General features: G+C 35.6%; 1 protein-coding gene across 2 annotated transcripts; it reads right to left on the bottom strand.

Moving 5' to 3' along the window:
• Positions 1–786: 786 nt before the first annotated feature.
• On the bottom strand, positions 787–13,895 carry tfcp2 (transcription factor CP2). Of its 2 annotated transcripts, XM_044120010.1 has the most exons (17): positions 13,559–13,895; positions 13,108–13,304; positions 11,575–11,726; positions 10,535–10,611; positions 9,741–9,846; positions 9,531–9,637; positions 7,433–7,585; positions 7,206–7,316; positions 5,570–5,658; positions 5,425–5,473; positions 4,947–5,040; positions 3,878–3,968; positions 3,663–3,769; positions 2,928–3,070; positions 2,801–2,852; positions 1,644–1,677; positions 787–1,548 (listed from the first exon to the last, which is right to left on the bottom strand). In XM_044120010.1, the coding sequence occupies exons 2-17, from the start codon at positions 13,227–13,229 to the stop codon at positions 1,431–1,433; spliced, it is 1,605 nt and encodes a 534-aa protein (XP_043975945.1). In that variant the 5' UTR covers positions 13,230–13,304; positions 13,559–13,895; the 3' UTR covers positions 787–1,430. The 2 variants fall into 2 exon arrangements, with proteins under 2 accessions (XP_043975945.1, XP_043975955.1); XM_044120020.1 differs by having other exon boundaries at positions 787–1,677; positions 13,559–13,894.
• Between the last annotated feature and the right edge of the window lie 1,073 nt (positions 13,896–14,968).

Below are 14,968 nucleotides of genomic sequence, written 5' to 3'. Positions count from 1 at the left end.
TAAATATTAGACTTGGAGCTAAACAGTTTGAAGCTGAATATTACGATAATATGCACATTTACTTGCCAAAAAGTGGAAGTGGACTACCAAAATAAAAAGTTGGTAATGCTAAATTCTATTCACATGAATTGTTGGTCATGCTATAATTTTTTATCATTGCTAATTACCAAAATAAACATTTAGCTTGCTTACTAAAACTTTAGTTTAAAGCATGTAAAGTAATTTGCCTCAAACTAAATATTTGGCCAAATGCAATAGTTTGCTAATTAAATATTTATCTTCGAGCTACTTTAGGACTTTGGTTAGTTTAGGTCTAAATATAAATGCTAACGAGAAAGTATTGTCACCACATACGGAGCACGAACATGAGAACATCCTCCGTAAGGTGGCCAGTCTCAACCTCCATCATCCAAACGAACTAAAAGAAGCTGCAAAGCATTATGGGTAAACCACGAAGCTTGAACGTGACTCTTCTAAAGATGTCTTCTGAATGCCTCCTTTTTGTGGCACATCAAATTGGAAAAAGAATTTCACTAAAGAGACTGCGCTGCAAAAACACATTTTACCATTTAATGTTGGTCTATAATTAAACTTCTAGTTTCACTGGCAGGTTAGCAAATATTAAGAAATTATTGATTTAAAATAAGCTCCCTAGTTAGCTTTGTCTTATTTCAAGTGTACTATGTTATTTGCACTTCAAACTACGCCACAAATACTTGGTAAGATTTTGTGTTTGAGTGGTTATTTGGACGTTTTCTCAGAATCACGAAACAAGACAGTCGTCAGTACATTAGTAATCATTTTTAATTACTCTGATGAGACGGAGCAAAAAATGACATCTAAAAAATATCAAGTCAAAACCTGAATGTAAAAACGGTTGAGTTTTCCCATGGCTACATGAAGCAATTACGTTTAAAAGCATTTGAAGTTGGCAATGTCTAAAATAAGGGGGGGAAAACAAACAAAACAATGAAAAGATGCAAATATGATGATTATTTTTAAAATACTGGGAAGCATAATTCATTATGAAAAAGCACCTTAAAAGCAACAAATTACTACTTAAAAATTATGTTAGGGTAAATTTTCATACCGACTGGTATGGAAAGCTTGTGAAGACGCTTGGTTAGTGTTGCCATGGTAACCACTGAAAGCATCAACTTTCAAGATGCTCTACGGACACAACCTGTGAAGCTCAAGCTGCATCCGTTTAGCATCATTTATCTTTTTAATCAGGACTGCCAAGTCCCAGCAGTTTCCCTCGACGGCCTGGTTGCAGTCTTAGGTGGGATTGTTGCAGCAACGTTGGGTTTCCTAAAAATGTAAGGCAGCCGAGCACCAGACAACAAAACAACCACTTATAAACCTCAACACAAACCTTTTCCTGAAACACGAAGGACACAAAATGAAACAGTAAATGTGAGACGATTACTTCACTTCCACAGAGGAAGGCCGTTAAGGTACGGTGGGGGGGAAGGAGGGCGAAAGGTGCTTCGGTTGCACCAACCTCCCAGCTGCCACAACGGATTAGTCAGGAGAACCTCATCTGATCTGAAAACAGCGAGGTGTGTGAATGTCTGGTGAGGCAGACGGCAGCAGGTCTAAATAATAAAACAAGGTCGCACGATTCTTCGGCGGGGATTCACTTTAAGATGATGTGGTAGCCGTCGCTCGTGTTGTCTGCAAAGAGAAGAACCACGAGAGTTTAGATTGAATTTCTCCGTTTAAACAACCAAATCTGATTTTTTTGTGGGGGATATTTTAATGTGACAGACCAACAGACACACAAAGAAAAAAGATCATAACTTTCAAAATATAACAAATCTCAAGTGTTGAATGCATTTGTAGTTGCAGTGGGTGATATAAAAAAAAAAATGATTTCAAAATATTCATTTTTTAAAAACCTCAACAACAATATCAGAAACTATATTCCACATTTTCTGTTTTTGTTCCTGGATTTGGCCAAAAAAATATGTAAATTCAAAACAGAGTTCTTTTAAGGACATTAGAATAAAAAAATATATTCATATATAACAAACATGATTATGGTGATATTTACAATTTTGAATCAGTTCAATTTATATATGTACACACATATAATCAACATATAACTTAGTGCATGTGACCGTTCAGAGTGTTAATAACTTTTGGGAATGTTTTAAGATGAATAACTACTACGGTACTTATCTAAATGGAAATAAAAGTAGGAATGGAAACTAATTTTGGTCAACCAAATCATTTTCATGTAATAAAATGCAAGAACACAATCTCAGAGATCATTGACTTTAAATAACCAAAATAAATAACCTAAAAATAAAATCAGTTATAAAGTCTCTAAACAAAATTGTCCTTCAAACAAATAATCATGAAAACGGAAATTATTGAGTTTGTTTTAATTTGTTAATCAATTAATTGATTATTGTGACAGACCTATGTGTAAATGGATTTGATTTATTAAGAACAATCAGTGTAGTAGGTCTTTTAGTCTTAGAAATTATATATACTGGTTTAAAAATTTGGAAAGTAAATCTGAAAATTGCTTCCATCCCTGTAACAACGTCTATCTTTGTTGGAATTTAAGTTTTGTGGTTCTGCATGTGTTTTATAAATGGAAAACAACCAATAAAAACTCAGTTTAAAGAAAAAAAAGAAAACCCATGTATCCTCTCTCTCAGGCCTTTTTGCATTGGTTTGTCACATAAAAAAAAAAAAAAAGCAGCAGTTTGTTAGAGAAATTGTGAAAAATTCACTTCTGCAAAACAAAATTAAACACTAAATAATCAAAATTTAAAAAATCAATTACCTTTCATTGTGTCCAAAACAAAACAAACTTCATCCTGGAAGTTCTGAATCATCTATTAAGAACAGAGAAAAATTATTTATTGCAGGAAGAAATGTTTGTTGTGATTAATATGTGTTATTTTTTCTACCTCATCGCTGACCAGCACATGGATACCAGTGGGTCCCTGTTTAAAGATCTGATTTATCTGTCTGGGTGAGATGTTGAAGAGCTGAGCGAGTTTCTCTGTGAGTTCGCTGGCGGTGAGTTCCTCCAGGTAAATGGCGTGATATACTGCAGGTAAAAACAATCAAAAACAGAGAAACAGGATTTAAACGCTCAACTTTTGAAAAAAAATGTTTACAGAAACATTTTACTACATTAAAACATTGGCATTAAACGTAGATTAATGTACAGATTAAGTAAATAAAAGAAAAAGGTTTCCCTTTCCTTCCTGATGTGTCATTTTATTGCTATTTCTATGCTATTTTTTTTCCAGAACTGTGCATTTTTTTCTTGTTTGGAAAGGTTAAAAATGATATACTGTTATGTTGTCACTGCACTCCATAAAATAACAGATTTTCCAGAGATCATTGGTTGAGAGGCAACAAACTGTCAATGTGGTGAAATATTCAGAAAAACAAAGACTAAACGCTGAAGGAAGCCCAGGTTTCACTAAAAACCAAAAAAATGTCAAAATGCAGTAGAAAATTGATTTGTTGTAGGTTTATCTTTCTTAACTTTTGGAGAAAAACTTAAAAAATAAGTAAAATAAATAAAAACTCTAGTATAACAGACAATTCCTCATGCTATCGGATTTATTATTTGTTTAATTAATTCACATTTTATGTTTCAGAGACTGATTTATGGGTCAGCATGTGCTCACCAAAGAAAGTGTTGGCAGCAGCGTCTCCATTTTCATGTTTTGGTTGGTGCTCCCTCGCCTGCTGCGACTCCTGGCAAACGTAGATGGTCAACCTCGGGCAGACCACGCTGCAAACACAAGAAAGCAACAATATTTTTTTAAACAAATACATTCTGGATAACACCAAGTGAAAATAGTAAAATAAAAAGAAGAGAACAACTTCTACAGAGACTCACCGTCCCTTTAGCGCGTTGAAGAGTCTTATACCGTCTGCTGGGCCACAAATCTGGATGACGTCCTCTCTGGTTAGCTTCAGCAGGTCGGCTCCTGAGGAGAAATCCCAACAAGTTTACATGCTGTGAAAAAAAAACAAAAAAAACAAAAAAACACAAATCCGTTAAAAGTCTGGAAACTTCCCGTCCAGCCAAAGAAAAGTGAAAAAGAACCAAGTGAGCAAAGAAATCAGAGATTATAGAATACTGCATCTCTGCTCGTTCTTAGCATTTATCCCCAAAACAAACCAATTTCAAACAAGAGCTTCAATTCGATTCATTTATTTCAAACAGGTTTAAAAAGAGAAAAAGGAATTAGGACAGAAAAAAAAACATGTGCAAAATAATCTGTTTACCACTACTTTTCTGTAGGAAGAAGTGATCATTCAATTTAACAAAATATCACTTACTGACTCAATAATCATCAATAATTTGTGATTAAAGCCATGTTATAATATTAATGTGCCTGTCAAATATACTGGGCTAGAGAGCCAACAAATTAATTACATTACATGGAGAAAATGGTTACAAACTAACTCAAACAAAAAAAAATCTACAAATAATAATGACAATTGTAAATAATTGGCATACAGCATCAGAATAATTACCAATTTACACCAATAAATTCTGTCTTTTAAAATAAATAAAATGTTTTAAAAAAGCAAAGAAATAAAAAAAACTAATGATAATAATAGTAGTAAAATAACCATAACAGTTACCACCGATAGTGGTAACAGTAACACAAATGAGTTTTTAAACAGGAAAAACTCATATTTGTGCCAATTCCCCTCTTAGTATAATCTGAATATCATAGCTTTGTATTTATTTTTAAACTGGCTGATGTTTGGACACTGTTGTAGCTCCATATTCAGTTCGTTCCATTGTTTGCCTCCAGTGACAAAATATTCTCATTTGTTGTTCAATGAATAATAATGTAGCATCATCATCATCATCATCATCATCATCATCATCACATCAGTGTGCTCAACTCTGAGTTGTTACTGAAAGACTATTTCCTAAAATTTGATCGTACCTGAGAAGTTGGTGAAGAGTCGACAGAAAGGTGAGAAGCGGTTTCTATGGAGCCACTGCTGCGCATCTTGTGGCGTCGCCGTGGGCAACAAGTTCTAAAACAGAAAGAAAATAAATCTAAACAATGACTAAGGATGCAACCTTAGCTTTTAAAACACCAATTACTGCTAGTAATACTATATTTATTAAAGAAGAGGATTTCAGTGCGTGGGTGCAGTTATGAAATATTAATGCTACTTGTGCAGGAATTTAAGGATTTAAATTAGCCAATATTGTTTTAACTTGATTTCACATTTCATGTTTTGTTTGTTCATATTTTTGTTATTTTAAAATTAGGATGGAGGTGCCATGAAGGAAGTAAACTTTCTCCTTTCAAACTAGAAATGCTAACGTTTAAACGTCGACAGCGTGTTGAACCTCTGTGCATTTAAGACCCGACCCGCTCTCTAATCCAACAAACAAAACCAACATCAACTTACATCTGCAACCTGAACAACAGGCTCAGGCTGGTGGCTCGGTGATCCGTTACTAGAAACAACAAGAATCAGAAAAACTTAATCTCTGCATTTAAATGAACATTTCATTCTTCACCAGGCGGCGGCCGGAACGGTGAGACGCTCCTACCCTTCAGCAACAGGAAAGCTGTTGTGTGTGCTGTTGAAGCCGGGAGACGGAGAGTTGTTGACGTACGTGACCTCGGGCCAAGGAGAGCACTGCAACAGAGCAACTCTTCAATCCCTGAACATCATCGAATGCAACCAGAAACTGTTTTACTTCGTGATGAATTTATCCATATCCTTGAGATTTTAGAGTTTAAAACTCTAAGTTTTAATTTATTTTGAAATTCAGTGAAGTAATTGGTTGTACAGTCACTGAAAAGATAATGTTTCGTTAATTAATAACCAAATTTAAAAACATTATCCAGGATGAGTCCATATAAAGCTGGGCGAAATTTCCTATTTTTATCTTTAGAAATGACAGAAAATGTCTTTAAAAAGTGGCTTTTATTTCAAGCATCCCTTCTGTAAGTTGTACAAAGGAGTATTAGAACAAGACTGTGAGAATGTTTGTTTAATTATAATATAGAAATACTATTAGCAGGGAAAAAAAAAATACAATTTTACCAGAAATAGAGTCTTAAAATTACAAGAAAAATTGTTTGAGTGAGAAAACGTGATTATAAATTGACATGAGCAGTTCAGTTCATGTATGTAAATGGAAACAGCCGTTTGTGTGACCATTTCAAAGTCCTGCTACTTGTAATAATTTAATGCTGATGTGCTGAAAGATCAAGTATTTCTATTGGGTATTGTCCATAAAACTTATACCAATGTATAGTTTCACAAGATGCTAAATATTTCTCGTTTTTGTTTAAGAGTTTTCATAAAATTACTACTTTATTCTCCAAATATTACAACTTTTTCTGGTAATACTAACACTTTATTATTGTAATTGCAAAACAAAATCTTATTATGGCCCAAATATTCCATCATAGAGTTCTTCTGAATTCAAAGACCAAATAAATAGAAGATTTAAAACACGCTTGTCAAACAAAAATCACAGAAACCATAGAAGAAGAAAAAAATCTTAGATTTTCCAAAAATTAAAAAAAAAAAAAAAATTATTTGACTATATCAGTGTTTCCCTGATATACGCTGGTCCTCACGGCTCACTGCGCTGCATGTTTTAAGTATTTCCTTGCTTCAGTCCAGCTGATTAACAGGCGTTTGTTGAACTGCAGCCAGATGAATCAGGTGCATTAAAGCAGGGAAACTTTTAAAACGGGCCTGGAAGCTCCTGGTTCTGGAGCGCCGGCATCCTGCATGTTTCAGTTCTCTCCCTGGTAGCAACAACCTTCTCAGCAGGTCAACGTTTTTCTTAGGCCTCCAACGAGCCGACATTTGGTCCAGGTGCGTTAAACCAGAGAAAGAACTAAAACAAGAGGATGCCGGCGCTCCAGAACCGACTTTGGGCACCGATGCTCTTGAGGGCCAGGGGTTGGGAAACACTGAATTAAATCACTAAAAATCAATTTATCACCCAGCTCTGTGTGTATTTAAATGTTTTACTGACACTATGGCTGAATATTTTCTGATTTTTTTTGCTCTTTTGTTCCCAATAATTTGCCCATGTTGGTGTAAACATTAATAGTTGGAGTATATCTGCAGATTAAAGCTGACACCAATCAGTGATGTTTATCCATCAGTATAAATCAGGGATTTCTCCATTCAGGCCTTTAACTCGTCCCCAACATGCTCACCTCAGTCAGAATGGTAGTTTCATAAGACGGCTGATATTTTTCCTTCTCTTGTGGCGCTCTCTTTTCCATCTTCTCTCTGTCTGTCTTTTGTTTTCTGTCTGCACCTTTGGGCTGAAACGAGTCAGGAAGATGCAAAATTTCATTAAAACTAATGTGCTGCAGTTGAGTGAGTCTCTCTCTCTCTCTCGTTTCTTTTTTTTTTTTTTTTTTTGCTCCTTCTCTCTGACCTTGAAGACTTTGACCTGGCAGGAAGCAGAGTGCACATGCTCTGTGTACTCTTCACTCTCGTTCTCCTTAAACGTGTCGATCTGGATGCGGAAAGGGACGCCTTTCTCTCCTCCGTGTTTGCGCATGGTGAACTCTGTGCTTATGCAGTGAACCTGAAAAATAAAAATACAGAACCGTCACTGAGGGTCTCATCTCTACGGTTAGTGATGATATTTTCTACACCAGCTGTGTTCAAAGCTCCATTTGTGGCCCTTTGACTGGTTTTGTGCAATTCAAAAATGGTACAAATTTGACCCGTTGACTTTTAACTTGTAAATCAGGGTCAAAATTGTTGCCAACATAAATTTTGTTACACAGGAAAATGTACAAAGTATTTTGTGTTTTTATAAAAACAAAAGGTCAAACAACAGACTTCTACTGAAACGCCAACTTTGTTGCACCCAAATCAGCTTTTACTCTCTCAAACTTGACTAAATATAACATTTTGAAACAAAGCGACCCAAGCTTGGATACTCCTGACCTACACCATTGTGAACTTAAAGGTATCTTAAATAATTTAGCTTTGTAAAGCACATGAACAGCAAACAGAGACGAATCAATATAAATAAATCTCACAAAATCTTACAGAGTATTTTTGGTCTAGTTTCTAGTGCAAATATCTTAGCATACTTGAAAGAAGACAAAATTAACTTATGTTTTAATGCTTTAAGTCAATGATTCCTTAAAATATATTTTTCTTTAAAAGTACTAGCTCCGCTGCCAGATTATTCCAGATTATGGGGCTGTGCTGCAGGTGTTGCCTTTGTCTGTCTTTGTGCTCCTCCCCTTTGCAGGTGTTTCTGATCCGTTGATTTGGAGCGCAGAGTATTTGAACCTGGCTGTCTCCACCTTCCGGGTCGCCTTTGGCGTCTAACTCCACCGCTTGTGGTGTTTTGTTGCCAGGCCTCAACTCCCCTCCTTTTGCGCTTCAACACTTCCATATGCACTCACACACCACATCCAAACATTTGCATTACGCCACCGATACTGACATCCACAATCCATTGTTGTTTTTGTAAATAAATACCCCTTTTTATGCACTTCAACCCAGGGCCGTGCAGAAACCTTTGGAGGGGCAGGAGCTCAAAGTTAAAGAAGGGCACATTGAACACGATCTTAAAACAACATAGCAACAACCCACATTAAACAAGAATTAATCATTGCCATCATGTGGGAAAATGCAAAGTAAATGTAATCTATATTTTGCCCAACAGGTATAAAGTTTCTGTTTCTGCTGCTGACAGTCCTGGAGGGCTGAGTTGATTTGAAACTGTAGCTGTTAAACAGATCAGAGGAGAGAAAGTCTTTGGTTATAAAGTTATGAAATAAGCAAAATTGCTGCCGTTTTACTAATTAAGCCCCGATTATATCTATTTAATCTCTACAACAACCTGGATGCAGACTGATTTATAGATCCAAAAAGCTCAAAGGGGATAACTCTATATAATAGTTTGATGTTAGCACCTCTGAGATCTACAATTATAAGACTGGAATATCAAGATAAAGAAAACTCAGTAGCTGCTGGTAGGGGCCATTTAGGGGCCTCCAGACATTTAGGGGCCTCCAGACACTCAGGGGCCCCTAGAAATGGTTTAATTGTAACACAGACCATAGATCTAAACCTGTAGCATTATTTATAGAGAATTACAATGTTATTATATTTTATTTAATGCATTCAGCTGAGAAAAATAAATAATACATTTAGGATTTAATTAGGAAGTTTACTTTGTAAAAGTTTAAAGAATTATCTTGATAGTTTGATTGTTGTGTTACCATGGCTACAATATGGTGTAATCTTTGTGTTTGAGTTGGGTTTGTTCACAAATACATCACAGCAAATAACCAATAATCAGTGATTGATTTTAAACTTGGCCAATAAACCTGGTCTCCCTCTCACAGATTTGCTCAAATTTTCTATGTAAAAAACTTTAGAACATTTGAAATTAAAACCTTTTTATCCCAACCATTATTCTGTCTACATAATGCAGAGGATTTCTGCATTAATTAGGTTGTATGTCGGATGTTTAATGAACAGAAATAACTCAAAGTAAAGGATACCTGGATAAAGACGGATGTTCTCTTTGAGGGGTCCCACAGAAACTCCACAGTATTAAGCTGAGTGGGGTTAGCCCTCGGGTCGATTATTCCCACTGACATGGGAATATCTGCAAGGATTCAAGACAAGGAAGGCTCAATTCTTCTTGTAAGAAGTTTAAGACAACTTTAGGTTTCTCAAACAGCAGCAGCTGCTGGTTCCCTGGTCCGTACCCAAGTCCAGAATCCGATCTCCGGGTCTGTTCCAGCGCCAGCCCTCCAGCTGCTGGTGTTCTGTGTACTGGAGTCGTCGGTCATGGAAAACAACGCGGATGATGCTCTGTGGTTAAGGAAGAAAAAAGCTTTCAGAAAACTGCTGACAGGAGACGTAGGGGGGAATTTTACTGGCATAATTCGAGGGCACACATTTTCAGTCAGAAAGCAGGACTTCATGTCTTTCTTCTCAAAACTTGTAACGTTTGTACTCAAAACTTGTAACGCTTGTACTCAAAACTTGTAACGCTTGTACTCAAAACTTGTAACGCTTGTACTCAAAACTTGTAACGCTTGTACTCAAAACTTGTAACGCTTGTACTCAAAACTTGTAACGCTTGTACTCAAAACTTGTAACGCTTGTACTCAAAACTTGTAAAGCTTGTACTCAAAACTTGTAACGCTTGTACTCAAAACTTGTAACGTTTGTACTCAAAACTTGTAACGCTTGTACTCAAAACTTGTAACGCTTGTACTCAAAACTTGTAAAGCTTGTACTCAAAACTTGTAACGTTTGTACTCAAAACTTGTAACGTTTGTACTCAAAACTTGTAACGTTTGTACTCAAAACTTGTAACGCTTGTACTCAAAACTTGTAACGCTTGTACTCAAAACTTGTAACGCTTGTACTCAAAACTTGTAACGCTTGTACTCAAAACTTGTAACGCTTTGTACTCAAAACTTGTAACCCAATAGAATGAAAGTGTTCTACTGGGTGCATTTGTTTCCTTCTAGTGGGTGTGCCTGTGTCCTACCTTCACCATTTTCCCAGTGATTTCAGGGAGCTCCCCGATCTTCCGATTATCAAGCATTCGAATTTCATAGGATTGCCCTGCAAAGAGAAGTAAAGACGCCTGAAGTAAAATGGATTAATTACAAAATATTTTGAGATAATATAAATTTCTCCCTCATTTTAATTGTATGTGTACAAAATTGGAAAATTACAGGTATTGATCAAGCAATCATGGTTATAGATTGACAACTACACACCTCGTTTATTTGCCAGGAGTTTAAATGTTTTGTCCTGACCTTAGCTTTTTTTGGGGGTGTGCTCATTTATACAAGTGTTTCCAAATAGGCTGAGACTTTGTTTTTAAATGCACAATGGAATTATAAAACCCTCTAAAGAAAATTTTATTTATAAACAAAAATCTTGCATCACTTCAAAATTATGCGCCATTTTGTGGTGTTTTATCAAATAAAGTCCCTGTGAAATCTATTGAGGTTTGTGGCTGTAAAGTGCCGAATTATGAAATTGTTAAAGAAGTGCTGATATATATGAGAGGCGAAGCACCTTGTGCTGCTTTTGCCACCGATTTCTAGTAAAAATGAGACTTGTAGGAAGAAAAACAGTGATTGTCTCTCCATGTTCACTACTACATTATTTGTTTCTCCATGCTTTACTAAAGAGCTTTAGACAAAACTCAAATCTTACACGTTCCTAAATGCTTCCCAACTCCACATGCGCTTTGGAGAAAAGCAAGTTAATTAGTTTTGGTTTGTCTTTGACTTTATACTCTTAGATCAGCAGGAACCAAAGCGTGGTTTAGGGGCCATTTGTGCCCCTTGAAAGGATTTTGTTCGACCCCTGAAAATAAAACAAAATAAAAACAATTCCTGTCACAAATTGTATGTTTTGCTTTCAATATTCATTCATTTCAATTTTCATTATTTGGATCTTCAATAACATAGAGTAAAACCAAAAGTAGCAAAAATTTGCCAGTTTTGAACCCAGAGGCATAAAGTCTGGACCCGGTTACTTTAGCTGTAGCATCTCTGGGATCCAGATACTGACCTTGGTTGAGGTAGGTGAGTGTTTCGTCGTGCAGTTTAATGGCTGGCGAGGTAGGTGCACACAAAACATACTGAAAGGGAAGGATCTTGTTTTCAGTTTCTGGAGGCAAGTTGGACTCCTCCTGTTTGAAGATGGGGAGGGCGAGCACGTCGCTGCAGAGGAAAGCCATGAGAAAAGAGTGAACAATAAAACTCTCACCTCACATTCATTCTTTCCATAAAGCAAATAGTAGATGTAGAATTAATTATAAACAGGATAGAGCTGCTGGAGGAGAGCTTTAGGCTGAATCATGAGTCGTGTTGTTCTCCTGCTGTGCAGCTCGTTAACTAGAACCGGGAGCAGCACCACTAAATACCAACGTTTCCAGGTCAGGAGTCCCCGCTCCTCTCAACACAGGAATTCTGGCCACAATCAGGCACTTAAGGGAACAGATGGATTCATCATCCACGAAGCAAAGTACTAGACTGAACTAAAACTGACTAAACATTAGGAAAATTGAAGTATTTATCAAGAAAGTCTCAAATGTGAGAATTTGAAACTGAGTTTTAGATTAATCAATTTTATCAACGCGTTTCATCAAAACAGCAAATCCCAGAAAAAACTAATGATGTTTAGTCTCCCAGAAGCAACTTTTTAATTGAAACGTGCTAATTAACATGTTTCCTATTGTCTAAAGCTGAAACATATAAACACTTTTTAATTCTTTATTTATCAAAATTATATCAATGTTGCCTAATTCAGCAATATTATAAAATGTTTTCGTAGTTATATGCACCCAGGAAATGTTTATATAATAATAATGTAATATCTACATTATAGTTGCTGCATGATATCTGAATAACATGCAGTCGTAATACTAATGATTAATTTGAGATGTCAACATAAATAACAATTATTGACATTAATAAATACTGTAAAAAAATAAATAAATAAAATAAAACAGAATTTCCGTAAAGTTTGTTTTTTCTAAGCCTTTATTTTCAAATGAAATGCATAATTTATTTACTCCTGAAAAAAAGAACTTTGGAAGAAGCAAAGTATTTTTCTCCTTCAGCCAGGCAAGACCACTCTGTGCCCTATTCAAAAGTTAAAAGTTAGATACATCTGTGTGTGGCATTTCTTAAACCATGCCTTTTGAATCTTACTCTTTCCTACCATACTTTTTCCTTCCACTCAACTTTCCGCCAACTGCAAGGACTGTCAATTCAGACGTGTTTGCCATGATTGTGTAGTCCACTATAAAAAATTTATTAATTAAAAATTACTTTTAACTGGTCTTATGTGATTTTCTATTTTCTAACAAACTAGATTTGGGGTTTTTATAAGTCATAAGCTGCAAATTACAAAATGAACAGAAATAAACACTTAACATACATAATTGTGTCACAAACTTACATATGCTGCTTTGAATGAAATTTTTGAAACACATGAACTTATTGTTGATGCTCTACTATAATAAAATGCAGTATTTTCTGTAGCATTTAGATAAACATTAACACCAAAAACAGCATGGAGGTTTTATCCTCAACATACCTCATACTGTACGCCCCTGCACCAAGCTCCTGCCCTATCCCGGAGAGACTGGCATCAAAGTCCTGGACCAGTCCGGACTCGATCACTTCGTCCGTGAGGGGCAGCTTCAGAGCCCACGCCATGCTGACGCTGCGGTGTTTTTTATTTTTTTCTTTAAGAAGCGAAGGTTTCAACTATTTCCTGCAACCTTCAAAAGTCTGCAGGACAAAAAGTTAAATAAATTAATATTTAATGGGCGTGGAAAAATGCTGCCACAACAAAACATGTAACAGTTGAGGATAATAAATGGTAACAGGAAAGGAAGCGGGTTTGCATTAAAATTAACGGTGTTGAGCACGTCACGTCTTTCTGCCAAAAAGCCAAAGAAATTACAGCGAATCACAATTTTTTAAAACGTTTTTGTTTGTTTTTCTTTAACAAACGCCACACTTTTACTGCAACTAACTCTTACCTTTAAATTAAATACGTATCTTTCATCAAATACATCTACGCTTCCATGCCACGATCACGTCGCGCTCATTCGCACTAAAATAAACATGACGAGCAGCTTAGCTTAGCAACGCGAAGATGCTGCTAGCTCCTCTTCTTCTTTGCTTCTGGCTGTCCACCTCACCTGTCTGCTGCTGCTGGCTATATCTATACGGCCAGTGATGAAGAAAATTAAACCAGAGTTCTAAATATTATATAAAGAAATATAACGTCGTTTGTTTATCTTGATTCTTCGGAAAGGAGACACAATAATTTCCTGTTTGTTTTCTATTTCTTCTGGAACTGACCGGGAGAGCAAAGGAACGTATGTGCTCACTGTCGCCTCCTTCTGGACAAGTGATGGTATGAATTACTACAACAAGAGCTTATTTAAACTACAAGTAGTGCACAGTTTGTTAAATAAAAGAAAACTATAATACAACGCTATCTGTGGCAAACAGGGTGGATGAAGAAGGGTTTTCAAAGGTCCTTCCTTCCGGTAGATGTTAGACTCTCAACAAACTTACCTGTTTACATCCCTTAATATACATCCCTATACAGTTTTTACAATTTCAAATAACATCCTTGTGCCACTTTTTCATTTCAGTTAAATTGTGATTTTTATCCACATTTTCTTAATCTATCCTTCTCAGTTGGATAAATTCAATTCCTTCGAATCCGATTATGCGATTATTAATAATTTCAAAGTGCTGTAATGCTGTACATTTATCCTTACTGTATATTATTCTTACATCTCTTTTTATATTTTTACTTTTGTGTAAATCTACATGCTTCAACTTGCCACCAGTACACCTGAATTCCCCCACTGAGTGACACTACACATTATTTCTATTCTATTTTGTTTTGTTTTATTAATTGAGACATTTATATGTTTTCTTTACTCTAATGCTCCAAAATAAAATCCAGTGCAACTAACTGTTTTCCAAAATTTTGAAGTAGAATCAACCTCTCTGTAATTTACTCAGTACAGTACTTGGAATTGATGTGAAGATTGATAGATTTAAACACAGGTAAATTCTATTAAAAAACATATTAGACATGATAACTTTAGTATTTCTATTAGTGAGAGTGCTGTATGTGTTTTAAAACTAGTAAATTATTTAATTAATGCTTTATTACTTTCAAACCCTTATCTATTGCAGTGTAGCAGTTCAACTTGTTTGCTGTATAATGTTTTAAAAACACTGATATCTCCAATTAGGACACATCTAGGAAAAGTTACAAGGTCACGGAAACAAATGTTTCCATTTCATTAATGCCACCTGTCTATTTTGATAACACTTGCAATTCATATCAATTAAGGTCAATTATGCAATCAGGATATGATCTCTATAAATAATTTTTATAGAGAGAACAGGTGCAGACAGATAAC

Source organism: Gambusia affinis, linkage group LG01, assembly GCF_019740435.1.
Source record: "Gambusia affinis linkage group LG01, SWU_Gaff_1.0, whole genome shotgun sequence".
Taxonomy (NCBI): Eukaryota; Metazoa; Chordata; class Actinopteri; order Cyprinodontiformes; family Poeciliidae; genus Gambusia; species Gambusia affinis.
Note: the sequence above shows the minus strand (reverse complement) of the source record. Positions and strands in the feature narration are given on the sequence as shown.